At 35.9% G+C, this 17,439-nt stretch overlaps 1 protein-coding gene across 1 annotated transcript in view; it reads right to left on the reverse strand.

The window, feature by feature from the left end:
• Nucleotides 1-1,588: 1,588 nt before the first annotated feature.
• The window catches only part of LOC121370728 (TNF receptor-associated factor family protein DDB_G0272098-like), a 39,885-nt gene continuing 24,034 nt past the window's right edge, over nucleotides 1,589-17,439 (reverse strand). Inside the window, exons 5-11 of the mRNA XM_041496158.1 lie at nucleotides 12,757-12,839; nucleotides 11,500-11,539; nucleotides 10,407-10,475; nucleotides 8,198-8,272; nucleotides 5,540-5,620; nucleotides 4,159-4,370; nucleotides 1,589-2,767 (exon numbers count right to left, since the gene is read on the reverse strand). Of these exons, the coding sequence (XP_041352092.1) occupies nucleotides 1,757-2,767; nucleotides 4,159-4,370; nucleotides 5,540-5,620; nucleotides 8,198-8,272; nucleotides 10,407-10,475; nucleotides 11,500-11,539; nucleotides 12,757-12,839 (1,571 nt within the window). The 3' untranslated portion in view covers nucleotides 1,589-1,756. The remainder of the gene's footprint in view (nucleotides 2,768-4,158; nucleotides 4,371-5,539; nucleotides 5,621-8,197; nucleotides 8,273-10,406; nucleotides 10,476-11,499; nucleotides 11,540-12,756; nucleotides 12,840-17,439) is intronic.

Raw genomic sequence — 17,439 nt, forward strand, 5'->3', positions numbered from 1 at the left:
TTCTTGAGGACTTGTTTCGACTGAGACCGAGTTCGTCGCCTTGGCTGTAAGACCGAGATCCCATTCACAGAAGAGTCGCCATCGCTGTCGCCAGAAAGACTGGCGTTACGGCTGTTGTTAGACTTGGCGCTCTTCCTACCACTCCGCCACAGTTCTGTGTGTCTAGTATTCCTTCTCACCGGGGTTGAACACATTTCTTCTGATGGTAAACGACTGGAAGCAGAGTTAACACTTTCACTTTCTTTGGCATCATTTTTTAAAAACTTTGATGGTCTTTGGACACTTGTACCTGGACGTAAACTGATATTCCTTTTATTAAACTCTGATCTCTGATGACAAGGATCATGGTTGTGTAAGGGTGAAGAAGGAAACGCATTGTTTTTCTGTTTCTTATTCAGAACTAGACTCCCATCAGAAGGCACAGGTTGTGATGCACTGTCCTGAGTTGATTTGGAGCGTAACTGCCTTCTGGTAACGATGGGCTGATTCAGTACACTTGGCTGGCTTAATGATCTTTTGAATCTTCTATGTGCTTCAACCATATTCTGACAAGAAGACATTTCTTTGCTGGAATCCATATCATTGTCAACCAATGCATCATCATTACCATCAAAATCAGAATCAACTCTTTTATTTTGGTTTTCCAAATTAGGCGATTGTTTTTCATGTTTATTATGCTTCAAGTCAAGAGTTTCAGTATTATCTTCACTATCAGACGTTGTGTCACAGAATTCTGCCGATACAACTCGACTCTGGCTACTCAATTTTGGTGCTTTTCTTGCTGCCTTTTGCTTTCCGACAGATTTCAGTGAATCACAAGATGGCTGCATGTATTTCTGTGATGTTTTATTGTCTGAAACAATACCGCTTTCCACACTGCTCTTTTTACTGTCTACCTTCTTCAAATTGTTATTCAATGTGGGTTGGGTTTCAGAACGTTCTACATCACTCCTTTCATTCTCCAGATCACCGACTTTGGCACTCTTTACCTTATTGTTAGTCTCCTTCAATACATTAGTGTCGGTGGCACTTTCAACTGAACGTTTTATTCCTGGAGATGTTCTGAGTTTTGAAACTATTTTCGATAACGGAAGCTCATCTTCGGAATCACTACTATCCTGACTGAGCCTGCTGGGTTTAAACGCCTCCCGATCCTTTGCCAAATGATCCACATCGAACGGTAAAGACGTGACTCTTCTCAACTCTAGCCTAATGTGTCCATGCTCTTTGCTTTTCTGCCTACCTGTATTTCTTCTCTTCACAGTGGGTACAGCTTTGGAGATTGTTTCCGATTCTCCGCTAGAGTCTGGATCTGACTGTATAACCCGTCCAGTCTTTCTTATCACAGGACTGATAATTTCTTCTTCTGAACTGCTGCTTTCTAATTTACTGTCTCTTCTGCCAGACAAACATAAATCAGGTTTAGTCTTTTCTGTAGCAGACTTCACTTCTGAAGTAGCATCACACTTTGTAAAGCTTGTTTCTGAAGTGACACTGGACTTGGTAAACTTTGTTTCTGCAATGACATCAGACTTTGTAAACCTTACCTCTGTACTGACTTCAGTTTTGGTTTTCATCTTGCTTCCCAACTCAACCAAATACCCTTTTTGTTTTCCTTCTGGTGTGGCATCAGCAACCTTGACATCGTAATTGTTTTCTTTATCAGAATGCTCAATGGTTGGAAACTTATTTTGTTCTTGCTTCGTTGTGTGTGGTGAATATTCCTCATTTTCAGAGATGTTGTTCGTGTTTTCACTTAAATCATCATTATAATGTTTGGAAGAATGATTGTTTTAGTTCTGGATCCAGTCGTATCTTCTGAATCCTTGTCAGACAACTGAACATTTGCACTGTCTACAGAATCCTCAAACATTCCTTCTGCTCTATTGTTCAAATCAGCATTGTTCTCAATATTCTTTTCATAATCATTGAACATCATTCCTAGTTTCGTTTCCTTCTTCGAACATACCTTAACTTCATTGGTAGAATCAACAGATTTTGAGTCGAGAGTATTTTCCGATTTCGCTGTGGTTTCATTGTTTTTGTTAGTACTCTCGAACACAAAGGACAGAGATGAATCTTCATCATCGATGTTAGGATTTGTGCTTTTCAATTTCGTTGTATTTTCCTCCTTTTTTGTTCCAGATGCATTATTTTCTAAACTTTGCTGAAACATTGTACTGGCATTTTTTGATGAACATTCATCTTCCACTTTGCTGCCAATATCATTCTCCACATCAGCTGTATTGGAATTATGTCTGTTCATTTCAGAAATAGAATTAGATTTATTAACGTTTGAAGAACCCACACAATTCTTACCAAGAGACAGTTTTCCTTTTTTGATGTTTGACAAGCAAACATTTTCATTTTCATGAACTGTAAAAAGTCTTTCTTCCTCTGTGCTAGACTTGGAAATATTTTCCTTTTCAGAAACTAAAACAGAAGATAAACCTAGATCTGCATTCATATCAATATCACCATCAGTACAGTCAAATCTTTTGGCACATAATTCTTTTTCCTCTTGTAGTTTGAAACTTGAGTGTATTGTGTTTATTATGTTCTGATTGGCTGCCTCATTTTGAACAGGTGATTTGATTGGAGTAGACTGTATAGGATCAAACAGGTTGTTGTCAGCAGTCTCCAAACATGGATCTAGTTCAGGCGTAGAAGTATCGTTGGCCTCATCACTGGGATAATCGTTATTAAAAGCTGTAACAATCTCTGTGTCTTCGTCGTCATTCTCACTACTTGACTCGTCACTAGCATTCTGAAAAAAATTAATTAAATTAAAAATTGTCTTATTTAACTAACTACTTGCTTTTTGTTTTTTATTAACCATCTGCTACTGAATGTTAAAAAATTTTGGTCATTAATATGTAGTCAAAGGAAACCAGCTTTAAGGTAAAAATGTATGCACCAATCACAGCAAGCGTCTCTTAAATTTGATGACATCACTATTGAGAAATGTATGCACCAATCACTGCTACTGTCTCTTAAATTAAATGACATCTCTACTGGAAAATGTATATACCTATTACAGGAACTGTCTTTTAAAGGGACATTCCTGAGTTTGCTGCCATTTTAAAGATGTTATTGACTGTAACAGAAACTTTTTAACAATTGTAATTACATATCAAATATATTTTTCTGCATAAAATATTAATGGCTGTATATTAAACTTGTTTCTGATCGTTCTAATATTTGTACTAGGTTAAATTTCATTTTATTTCGTAAAAAAAAAAATTCATACGTATAAAATTATTTGAAGACAAAATCCAATTTGGGCTTCTTACAAATATTAAGACAACCAGAAACACATTGAATATACAGACACTGATATTCTAAACAAGAAAATATATTTTATATGTAAGTTTAATCGTAGAAATATTTTATTAGTCGGAAACATTTTACAATGCAACAAACTCATGAATGTCCCTTTAAATCAAATGACATCACTACTGAAAAATGTATAGACCTATCACAACAACATGTATATCAAATGACATTATTTTACATATCCCTATTGTAGGAATAATTAATCACTAGTCCTTGTTGCTTTATGTTTTCCAACAAAATACAATTTTCAATATAAATATTGCATGTAATTTTTTTTTTGCTAGATGATTATGATTTAGTTTGTTTTGTTTAACACCACCACTAGAGCACATGGATTTATTAATCATCGGCTATTTGATGTCAAACATTTGGTAATCTTGACATATAGTCTTAGTGAGGAAACACACTACATTTATCATTAGCAGCAAGGGATCTTTTATATGCACCACCCCACAGACAGGATAGCACATACCAGGGCCTTTTGATATACCATTCGTGGTGCATGGGCTGGAATGAGAAATAGCCCAATGGGCCCACCAATGGGGATCGATCCCACACCAACCACTCATCAAGCAAGCGCTTTACCACTGGGCTGTGTACCACCCAGGTGATTATGAATACATCTTACTACATATATTTGAAAAACATATTAATTAAAAAATCAAATTGAGCATATATACAAAACATAGATTTGAAGTGAAATTATGGTAAGATGTACATGTATATATACATTTTTTGTATATGAAGTCAAAATCATAATGTCCTGTCATAAACTGTAAGAAAAATGTAACATTTTTAGACATCAGTTTGAAAGGTTTTTACCTGCAGTCTTGCAGGAGATGGAGGAAGGGGAGACAACATTTGAACCATTGGAGACATGGTGAACTTGAATGAGTGTTCACTTGATATGGAAACAGCATCAAAATCATCATCATCATCATCGTCGTTGTTGTCATCATCATTAACATCATTGATTGAGTCATTTGGCAGAGGGCTTTCAGTAGTTTGTTTTCTATTTTTTTCAATTAATGTACCTGTAGAAAAAAAACAATGTATTCCACCCAACATAAAGGCGTAATTTCCTGTTTCCACACGTAAAAATGGACAATAAGTTTAGTAAATCTACAAACCTGTAACACACTTAGATAAAGTTACAACAGAGTGAAACAAGAGTCTGTAACGTTAGAACCAGATAATATCCTTAAAAGATACACTAGAACTCAAAACAATAACTGCTATTTCTCAGACGCATATGCATTTTTAAAAATATGAAAAATGCATTTTTGTGGTATTAGAAAGAACAGGAAAAGTAAAGTTTGTTTTATTTAACGACGCCGCTAGAGCACATTGATTTTTTATCTTATCATCGGCTATTGGACGTCAAACATATGGTCATTCTGACACTGTTTTTAGAGGAAACCCGCTGTCGCCACATAGGCTACTCTTTTTACGACAGGCAGCAAGGGATCTTTTATTTGCGCTTCCCACAGGCAGGATAGCACAAACCATGGCCTTTGTTGAACCAGTTATGGATCACTGGTCGGTGCAAGTGGTTTACACCTACCCATTGAGCCTTGCGGAGCACTCACTCAGGGTTTGGAGTCGGTATCTGGATTAAAAATCCCATGCCTCAACTGGGATCCGAACCCAGTACCTACCAGCCTGTAGACCGATGGCCTGCCACGACGCCACCGAGGCCGGTAGAAACAACAGGATGACCAGACACACTTCGGTTCTATGAAAATGGATAACCTAAACAATAAAATTTAAGTAATGTTTGATTTCAGTGATCATAAACAGCTTTAATAGTGAAAAATATGCTGTAGTGTTTAAAAACTAGGGTCTGCCCCTTTAAAATGTATGCATTCTCTATGCAGGAGTCAAAATATACAATCAATTTTATAATTATTCTGCAAATAGTGATTTTCAAAATGAAAAGCTAAATTGTTTGTTTTGTTTAACGACACGACTAGAGCATACTGATTTATTAATCATCGGCTATTGGATGTCAAAACATCTAGGATGTTTGTGAGAAATAGAGTTAAACATGAAACTGACAATTGGTGCCAAACACAAAAAGTTGATGATGGCACTTTAAAAAAATAATACACAATAGGCATGCTTATTTTGTCCTTTTTTAATTAAAATAAAAAGTAAAAAAATAAAAATTGTAACTGTATGCAAAAAGCAAACCAGTACATACCTTCTTCTTGTGTTGGATTCAATGGTGGTGACTCAGAACTGACAGACTGTCTCGTCGACTTTTCAATCCTTCTGAACGGTACTGGAAATGAAAAAAAGTGGAAAATTGTACAATAATCATACCAAAATGTTTATGTCAAATATACAAGACTAGTATTAAATGTTAAGTGTATTTCAGTTAAGTGTATGAGTAAACCATATCAATTTTTATCTTATTTTATTAATATACATGTAACCGGGTGTTTTAAACTACATTCACTACACACATACTATTTTAAAACACTGTTCACATAGTTTTATTCTGTCAGGTTATATCTGTGTAGGCTTTCTTTGTGTTCTTGCTTTCTCTGGTTTTCTGTGCTCACTGACAACTCAGTTCTTGCAAGCCCAGTATCATTGTTTCTGTGTTCTCCTGGGCAGAAACTTTATGACATTCAAGGAGAACAGACCATTTTATGAGAAGACAAGCTTTTACTCCCAGCAACTAACATTCACAGAGAATTTTAAAGGTAAATACATATTGTACATGGTTTACACATTAACTACCTGTTTTAATTACTTATTTTAATCAAGAAATGAGATTAGGAGATTTAGTGATTAATAATATAGTAATAGTATTGTAGTTATGTTAAATATAACATTGTGATTTAGCTTGATTAGCTTTTTATTAAATGGTTACGTTATATTTATAGAATAGCTAGTAGAATAGGTTAAAGTCTATACTTTCTAGTATAAATGATTATACTATCTAATTTACAATATTTAATAAAGTAACATAATAACTAAGTTATTATGAGATAGTTGTTTAATTAGTATGTGTACACGTATGGATTTATGTGTACTTAATGGACTTTATTTTATTATTAGGTGCCACAATCATGTAGGTGACAACCAGCATTATGCTTCTGTAAAGACCCGACCCACAGTCGGTAGGTAAACTATTTGTAGACAGGCTATGGTTTATTTAGCTTTGTATTTATGAAATATGTTTAAAGTGATTTTATAGTGTTTCTTTAGAAAAGGACATTCAATGTATTAAATAGTGTTCTATGTGTAATCAGTGATTTCTATGTTAATTTATGATTCCTTAAATTCAATGATGTATTGAATTTAATGTATGAATATTTGGTTGGATAAGATATTCTCTTTATATGCTTAAAAGGTCAGTGTGATAACACAGGCTAGTATATAATTCTGAATGTTAAGTGTGTAATTAATTTTAAGACGTATTATAACTGAGATTTCTATATATAAGTGTGTGATTTTAAATATTCCCTTTTTGTTATTTCAGGGTCTTTGTTTGTGTGTGTATTTGTATATACGTATGTTTGGAACCAGGGATCTTCATATCCCACACGACTGATGATCGAGAATAAACCCGAAACCCCTGTCGAGTTGTTCGTGTTTTCCCTTCATACAACACATCAGTAACATACACATTACATATTAATTGGTAGTTTAATATCAAAATTAAATTAAAATAATATAAAATATAAATTATCTTGCCAAAAACATCTTTGAGAATGATGAGTTCCTCTCTGAGGATAGAATGCACTTCCATTCATATTTTGATAAGGTAATGACAGGAAAAGTCTAAATATTTCATATTTTTACGAAGTTACAAACTAAATTTTAAATAAAATGTTGATTGAGTACATTTCTACAACTATTTTAATGAAGTGATAAAGTCAAATTTCATGAATTTTATTTCCATGACGTGATGGTATAAATTCACATAAATATTTTATTGACATAACCAAGTAAATTTGCATGAATATTTAAATGAAGTGATAAGAGTAAATTTCTGTGACATTTCTATGAATTAATAAAATAAATGTTCATGTATATTTGTCGACTCAGAGATGATATAAAAAATTTCCTAGAATATTTTAATGATATGATAGAGCAATTTGCCATGAATATTTTTATGATGTGATACATGTAAGAGTAAATTTTCATATTTTAATGAAGTTAAAGAGCAAATCACCAAAAAAATCTAAATAAAGAAAGAGAGCACATTGCCACAAATATCTTAATGAGGTCATAGCTCAAATTTCATAAATATCTCATTGAGTCTGAACAAATTTCCATAAATGTTTTAACTTTATTTTAAAAAAAAATAATAATAAAAAAGTGTAACAGTGAAAGTTAGTTTATTTTGTTTAATGACACCACTAGAGCATGTTAATTTATTAATCATTAGCTATTGGATGAAAAACATTTAGTAATTCCGAAAATAGTTTTAGAGAGAAAACCTGCTACAATTTGTTTCGATTAGTAGCAAGGGATCTTTTATATACACCACCCCACAGATCGTGGTTCACTGGCTGGAATGAGAAATAGACCGATAGCCCCACAAATGGGGATCGACCCTAGATGGACTGTGCACCAAGCGAGCATTTTATCACTGGGCTACATCCCGCCCCTGATGTGATAAGACTAAATTTGCATATTTTAATGAAGTTAAAGGAGCAAATTACCATAAAAATCTAAATAACAAAAATACAGCACATTGCCACAAATATCGAGATGAGGTCATAGCTCAAATATATTGAGTCGGAGTAAATTTCCATAAATATTTTAACATGGTGAAGGAGTAATTCTTTGTAAACATTTTGATGAGGTGGTTGTGTGAGCAATGTTCACTGTGTGTCTCTACCTTCCTGCATGGAATCCTCTTCTGTGTCGATAACACGTGACCTATGGCGTCTCCTGCCACTTCTTGGAAATACTCCTAGAACAAAAAAATATTGTTAGTACAGTGGAACCTCGTTAGTCCGGACTCCAGTAGTCCGGAATCCTCACCTTACGGACGTTTTTTTTAGCAAAACGAAACGACCACTCAGTAAAGTTATTCATTAATCCACATATTCAGCTTCCGGAACCGGATGGTCATAATTCTGAACCAAATGTAAAAAGTAAAGGCAAATTGCTTCGTTTGACTGGTCGCCACTGACTGAACATAAAAGTAATCCGCCAATTAACGATCAAGGAATCGACAGAGATAAAATGGCTGCACGGGATTTCACACCGCAGTTTATTAACTATTCACCTGTGTTTATTTAGAAAGAAAGAAAGAAAGAAAGAAAGAAATGTTTTATTTAACGACGCACTCAACACATTTTATTTACGGTTATATGGCGTCAGACATATGGTTAAGGAGCACACAGATTTTGAGAGGAAACCCGCTGTTGCCACTACATGGGCTACTCTTTGCGATTAGCAGCAAGGGATCTTTTATTTGCGCTTCCCACAGGCAGGATAGCACAAACCATGGCCTTTGTTGAACCAGTTATGGATCACTGGTCGGTGCAAGTGGTTTACACCTACCCATTGAGCCTTGTGGAGCACTCGCTCAGGGTTTGGAGTCGGTATCTGGATTAAAAAGCCCATGCCTCGACTGGGATCCGAACCCAGTACCTACCAGCCTGTAGACCGATGGCCTACCACGACGCCACCGAGGCCGGTCATGTTTATTTAGTGTTAGTAGGATAGAGCACAAGTGTTCACAAGTGTTTGTTTGGTTTTTTAAATATAATTTCTTTTATCTATGACCAGACTGGCTGTTTTATTTTATGAAAAAAAAAGAAGAGTATTTTATTTTTAAAAGTGGGTAACTCTTGATCATACCCTACGGTACCCCATGACCTCGTTTTATAACTACCCTCCTAACTTACCTGTATGATTTCTTACTGAATACTGTTCATAATTGTTTTGGTGTCCAACTCAAGAGTATTGTCAGTCACCCAAAATAAAGACAAAGGTAACGTCTTTATATGTTATTCCTATCAAAACACTGGCTTGCGACTCTTTCACAAGTGGAACAATGCTCATTCAGGTTCACACCGGTTTTGAGAGAGTTGTATTTCTGTGCTAGGGGTGGAGGGATGTACCATGTTGACGTTTATATTATATCAGTAGATATAGCAGAAATGAATTATAATTTCGCCATTTAATATGATTAAAATATAATCTGTAAACGTAGAAACTTTAAACTAATAATGATTGTATATAAGTGAGAAACAATATGCATTCCTCAACAACGTACCCACTTCGTGGAAATTAACTCAACCATGTGGCCTAGATTTACAATATTAACCGGTACGACAAAACACGACTAATAAAATTTAAAACTTGTTGTCGCTAGTAATCAAACATTTAGTCTCAACAATGCAACATGTCTTAAACAGTATTTCATTTTATTTAATCGCATTTTCTAAGACAAGCACCTGGCAGTATACTACTGAATAGTAGAATGGCCTCACGAACATGCAAATAGCGACTTATTCACACGAGGCGGATCAACAGAACAAAACTGGTTGAAGAAATGTTTGGTTCTAAAAATCAAATGTGTCGTTTTTATTTTGTTTGCGAATCAAGGGAGGTTACTCATCACGTACATTTCAGTAATCCGGAAATTCGTTAATACGGACATTTTTTGTAATAACCATACTGTCCGGACTAACAAGGTTCCACTGTATATTATATTTTGAGAGTACTGTTAAAGAAATATATGTACCCTACCGGGCCCAACACATTTTTGCATCTCTTAAATTCAAGGGCTATAGCTCTGTGAACAAGAGTACCGGTGAAGTACAAGATATGGACTGGACAAGGATTTACTGTTGTGTGCAGACCCAACAGTCATAAAATATTAATTATAGTAGTGACCTCAACCCCCACCACCTCACTCCACCCCACACTTGAGAAAGTTTGTTTTGCTTAATGATATCACTAGAGCACATTGATTAATTAATCATCGGCTATTGGATGTCCAACGTTTGGTAATTCTGACATATAGTTTTAGAGAAGGATATCTGCTACAGTTTCCCACACATGAGAACTGCCATTGGCAATTAAGAGCATACCTTCATAGGGAGTGTCTACATCCACAATGTTTGCCTGACTTGGTCTCTTATCTCCCTTGGGAACCAGTCCTGAAACATAGCAATTGAAATAGAAACTCATTATAAAGGTCAACTTGCATGAATACATTTTAGTTTATTCATTTGTGTGCAGAGGAGATCTAGAAGATATAGTTTGTGAGAAATGTAGGTAATTTTTTTTAATTTAATTGTCAATTACACAGTAATGTATTACTGATAACTCACTTTTTGACTTTACAGACATTAGACAAAATCAGTGTGATAAAACCACCAACTCACTCCTAAATTGTCAGCTGGGATACGTAGAGAATATTATAAACTGTATTTAACAAACAAAAGCATGGCTATGTTTTCAAACAAGCTGTAACATGAAAGGTATCTAACCGACACAAATGTGATATTCGGTTTTTTACTTGTCCTCTAAAAAACATGGGTTAAAATAACTTTAAACATCTTATTCAAATGAAACTTATTCATTTTGCTTGTGCTTCCAGTTAACTTCAGAATCACAGAGCAATCAGTCTTGGGTTAACTTATATATCACAGAGCAGTCAACTTCAGTTGTGCTTATTTCAATGCATGGTCTAGCTGTGGCAACTGGGTCATGTGATGCTATAAATAATTCATGATGTTCTCATTAAGAAATATATTTTAATGACATCCCTGAGATACCAATTAGAAGAAGGAAGGAAGGAAGGAAATGTTTTATTTAACAATGCACTCAACACATTGTATTTACAGTGATATGGCGTCGGACATATGGTTAAGGACCACACAAATATTGAGAGAGGAAACCCGCTGTTGCCATTTCATGGACTATTCTTTTCAATTAACAGCAAGGGATCTTTTATATGCGCCATCCCACAGACAGGATAACACATACCATGGCCTTTGATATTACAGTCGTGGTGCACTGGCTGGAGCGAGAAATAGCCCAATGGACCCACCGATGGGGATCGATCCCAGACTAACCACGTATCAAGCGAATGCTTTACAACTGGGCTACATCCCGCCCATCCAATTAACTGATTTAGTTTCCGACAAGATGACTTCTAAAAAAGTATTATTTATATACCATTTTCTTTCAGAATATCCCAATAGACTTCCAACTTGCCCTGAAAAAATTAAACAAATTACAATTTGTAAACAGTTTATACTGCCAGTAGGACACTGAACATTTAATACAAACAGTGAAATTAGGTAGATGAGTTCAATGTTTACCATCACAAAAAGAAAAGGTCTTAGTAATTTACAGTTTGTACTCCAGCAATAGATTTCATAATGTACACCTGTAATAGGACTGCAACAGTGCAAGAAACAATTACGATATATGGCCTGTGATCATGGACAAAACAATTACGCAGCCTAAGCCATGTAGTCATCAAGCTTTATAGTGCTGAAATCAAAACATTCCCTGATATCATGTTTAAACAGCTGATATACAGTACACAGTACACAGATGATAACTATAAACAACAGTTACTTAAATCAAATAGATACCGCACATAGGATGATGGCCTAGTAAAAAGATAAAATATTTTCTTAGCCATGACAGCTGCACTGCAGATAGCTATGAATTGTGGGTACTGAGTTTTAAGCAGAATTTGGGGAGGGGAGGGGAGGGCATAGTGAAGAAAGTGAATGGTATTGGCATGAGACAACTGCAAGCTACTTAAATGGAGTCGATGGGCATACATTGTGAAGTAAATGTACTAATGTCACATGAAAGGGGAAGGAATATCTGTATAATTACACCTCAGCACATTTTAAACCATGGCTACTAGTATTTGATATTGAACGCTACTAGTATTTGATATTTAACATATAGTATTTTGTCACTTGGGAGAGAGAGAGAGGCTGAAGAGATATGGAGAGAGAGAGAGAGAGAGAGAGAGAGAGAGAGAGAGAGAGAGAGAGAGAGAGAGAGAGAGAGAGAGAGAGAGGCTGAAGAGATATGGAGGGGGAGAGAGAGAAAGAGAAGGGGAGGAAGAGAGAGAGAGAGAGAGAGAGAGAAAGAGAGAGAGAGAGACTGAAGAGATATGGAGGGGGAGAGAGAGAGAAGGGGAGGAAGAGACAGAGATATTGAGAGAGAGAGAGACAAACACATACACACACACAATGAGAAACTAAGCGAGTGAGTGGGGGAGGGGAAGGCTACCAAAAATCAGCAAGTGATGCTCTTATTTTCAATGCACTTTCCCACAGACAACCACACATGATTTCAATTTGGAACATTTTTAATGGTTTTTCCACCATTATTTATGCAACTGGGGAATGAAATATTGACTGTTATGGCCAGGTGTGATTAAGTTTAACAGTTTGAAATATTTACCACAGTCTTGTTCAGTTTCAGCTCCAGACTCTTAATGAGATTGTTTGACTTCGTGCTCTCAAACTTGCAAGTTCGGATTTCATCTGCAAAAAGACAAAAACAAAATGTTCTTAAAAAGTACTGCAATGAATGAATGAAATGTACTGCAATGAATGAACGAACAAACAAAAGAACAAACGAACGAACTGTTTACTGACACCTCAATATAAACATAAAAAAACAGACACTGTGTCATTGGTCACTAACATTAACTTACTTTCACATCTAATTCTGTACATATTCATGTACATGTATATATGACAAATTATTTCTAGAACAAGAAGCAATATGTATATATATATATAGATTATATATATATGTACATGCACTTGTGAATACTTTTAATATATACATACATGCACCACTGGTACTGACTGGTATGTTTGTATGGCTCAAATGTAAATGTGGTATTATGTTCTGTGAATTCAGTAGAAAAGGTAAGTCAAACACAAAGGAAGTTATAAGGCTGATCAAGTTGCTTGTGTGTGTGTGTACACTGAGTAGATATTGATCATGTTTACTATGTTTACACACCTACAGACATACATTGTAGCTATACTACCACTAGATATAGCGGGGAGACAGGATATACATGTAAATGTAACTCAGTGATAGTGATTCAAGTGGTGTTTTACTTTTAGTGATTTATCCAGACACTCTGTGGTAGCAAATACACGTCCCTTTCCAAAAGCAAGTGGCACTGAAAATTCCCAATTTGAAATTATTTTAACATTGGTGCATTGTATCATTTAGTGGCCTAAAAAACATCACAACTGTGAATACATCTTCCCAATTCAATCAGACATGAGACCCTTTTGAAACATCCTGGGTAAATCCTTGTGATATCCCTAGAGCACATTGATTAATCAATCTATGGCTATTGGATATCAAACATGATACTACTGACACACAGTCTGTGTGATATCTCTAGAGCACATTGATTAATCAATCTATGGCTACTGGATATCAAACATGATACTACTGACACACAGTCCATGTGATATCTCTAGAGCACATTGATTAATCAATCTATGGCTACTGGATATCAAACATGATACTACTGACACACAGTCCGTGTGATATCTCTAGAGCACACTGATTAATCAATCTATGGCTACTGGATATCAAACATGATACTACTGACACATAGCCTGTGTGATATCTCTAGAGCACATTGATTAATCAATCATTGGCTACTGGATATCAAACATGATACTACTGACACACAGTCCGTGTGATATCTCTAGAGCACACTGATTAATCAATCTATGGCTACTGGATATCAAACATGATACTACTGACACAGTCCGTGTGATATCTCTAGAGCACACTGATTAATCAATCTATGGCTACTGGATATCAAACATGATACTACTGACACACAGTCCGTGTGATATCTCTAGAGCACATTGATTAATCAATCTATGGCTACTGGATATCAAACATGATACTACTGACACACAGTCCGTGTGATATCTCTAGAGCACATTGATTAATCAATCATTGGCTACTGGATATCAAACAAGATACTACTGACACATAGCCTGTGTGATATCTCTAGAGCACACTGATTAATCAATCTATGGCTACTGGATATCAAACATGATACTACTGACACACAGTCCGTGTGATATCTCTAGAGCACACTGATTAATCAATCTATGGCTACTGGATATCAAACATGATACTACTGACACACAGTCCGTGTGATATCTCTAGAGCACATTGATTAATCAATCTATGGCTACTGGATATCAAACATGATACTACTGACACACAGTCCGTGTGATATCTCTAGAGCACACTGATTAATCAATCTATGGCTACTGGATATCAAACATGATACTACTGACACATAGCCTGTGTGATATCTCTAGAGCACATTGATTAATCAATCATTGGCTACTGGATATCAAACATGATACTACTGACACACAGTCCGTGTGATATCTCTAGAGCACACTGATTAATCAATCTATGGCTACTGGCTATCAAACATGATACTACTGACACACAGTCCGTGTGATATCTCTAGAGCACACTGATTAATCAATCTATGGCTACTGGATATCAAACATGATACTACTGACACACAGTCCGTGTGATATCTCTAGAGCACATTGATTAATCAATCTATGGCTACTGGATATCAAACATGATACTACTGACACACAGTCCGTGTGATATCTCTAGAGCACATTGATTAATCAATCATTGGCTACTGGATATCAAACATGATACTACTGACACACAGTCCGTGTGATATCTCTAGAGCACACTGATTAATCAATCTATGGCTACTGGATATCAAACATGATACTACTGACACATAGCCTGTGTGATATCTCTAGAGCACATTGATTAATCAATCTATGGCTACTGGATATCAAACATGATACTACTGACACACAGTCCGTGTGATATCTCTAGAGCACACTGATTAATCAATCTATGGCTACTGGATATCAAACATGATACTACTGACACATAGCCTGTGTGATATCTCTAGAGCACATTGATTAATCAATCATTGGCTACTGGATATCAAACAAGATACTACTGACACATAGCCTGTGTGATATCTCTAGAGCACACTGATTAATCAATCTATGGCTACTGGATATCAAACATGATACTACTGACACACAGTCCGTGTGATATCTCTAGAGCACATTGATTAATCAATCTATGGCTACTGGATATCAAACATGATACTACTGACACACAGTCCGTGTGATATCTCTAGAGCACACTGATTAATCAATCTATGGCTACTGGATATCAAACATGATACTACTGACACATAGCCTGTGTGATATCTCTAGAGCACATTGATTAATCAATCATTGGCTACTGGATATCAAACATGATACTACTGACACACAGTCCGTGTGATATCTCTAGAGCACACTGATTAATCAATCTATGGCTACTGGATATCAAACATGATACTACTGACACATAGCCTGTGTGATATCTCTAGAGCACATTGATTAATCAATCTATGGCTACTGGATATCAAACATGATACTACTGACACACAGTCCGTGTGATATCTCTAGAGCACACTGATTAATCAATCTATGGCTACTGGATATCAAACATGATACTACTGACACATAGCCTGTGTGATATCTCTAGAGCACATTGATTAATCAATCATTGGCTACTGGATATCAAACAAGATACTACTGACACATAGCCTGTGTGATATCTCTAGAGCACACTGATTAATCAATCTATGGCTACTGGATATCAAACATGATACTACTGACACACAGTCCGTGTGATATCTCTAGAGCACATTGATTAATCAATCTATGGCTACTGGATATCAAACATGATACTACTGACACACAGTCCGTGTGATATCTCTAGAGCACACTGATTAATCAATCTATGGCTACTGGATATCAAACATGATACTACTGACACATAGCCTGTGTGATATCTCTAGAGCACATTGATTAATCAATCATTGGCTACTGGATATCAAACATGATACTACTGACACACAGTCCGTGTGATATCTCTAGAGCACACTGATTAATCAATCTATGGCTACTGGATATCAAACATGATACTACTGACACATAGCCTGTGTGATATCTCTAGAGCACACTGATTAATCAATCTATGGCTACTGGATATCAAACATGATACTACTGATACACAGTCTGTGTGATATCTCTAGAGCACACTGATTAATCAATTATTGGCTACTGGATATCAAACATGATACTACTGACACATATATAGTCTTCACAGGAAACCTTTAATTGTTTTTCCATTAGCAGCAAGGTGTCTTTTATATGCACTTACCCAGACAGGACAACACATACCACAGCCTTTGATATATACCATGGCATGAAGCACTAGTTGGATTCAGTTGGCTTGAATACAGAAGAAGAATTAAGAAGAAAGGAAAGGAAATGTTTTATTTAATGACGCACTCAACACATTTTATTTACAGTTATATTGCATCAGACATATGGTTAAGGACCATAAAGGTATTGAGAGAGGAAATCTGCTGTCGCCACTTCATGGGCTACTCTTTTCAATTAGCAGCAATGGATCCTTTATATGCGCCATTCCACAGACAGGATAGTACATACCACAGCCTTTGTTACACCAGTTGTGGAGCACAGGATGGAACGGGAAATAGTCCAATGGTAAGAAGAAAGGATTCAGTTGAGATACAAGGAATCATAGAAATGATTGCCCTCTGGGATCTCAGGTGTTTTTTTTTTACAAAGCGATATAAGCACTATAAGATCACCTGAAGTACGTATACACAACTTATGCACTTAAGGTGATCTTAAAGCTAAGATCACTTCATAAAACAGCGCCCAATACATTAAAGTTAACTTTTGTTTTGTTTAACGACACCACTAGAGCACATGGATATATTAATCATTAGTTATTGGATGTTAAACAGTTGGTCTTAGAGAGAAAACCTGGTACATTTTTCCATTCGTAGAAAGAGATCTTTTATATATGCACCATCCCACACACAGGATAGCACATACCACAGTCTTTGATATACCAGTCTTGGTGCACTGGCTGGAATGAGAAATAGCCCACCAAAGGGTATCAATTTGCTTTACCATTTCGCTAAATCCCACCCCTCCAGTACGTTTTGTG

Source organism: Gigantopelta aegis, chromosome 1 (assembly GCF_016097555.1).
Source record: "Gigantopelta aegis isolate Gae_Host chromosome 1, Gae_host_genome, whole genome shotgun sequence".
Taxonomy (NCBI): Eukaryota; Metazoa; Mollusca; class Gastropoda; order Neomphalida; family Peltospiridae; genus Gigantopelta; species Gigantopelta aegis.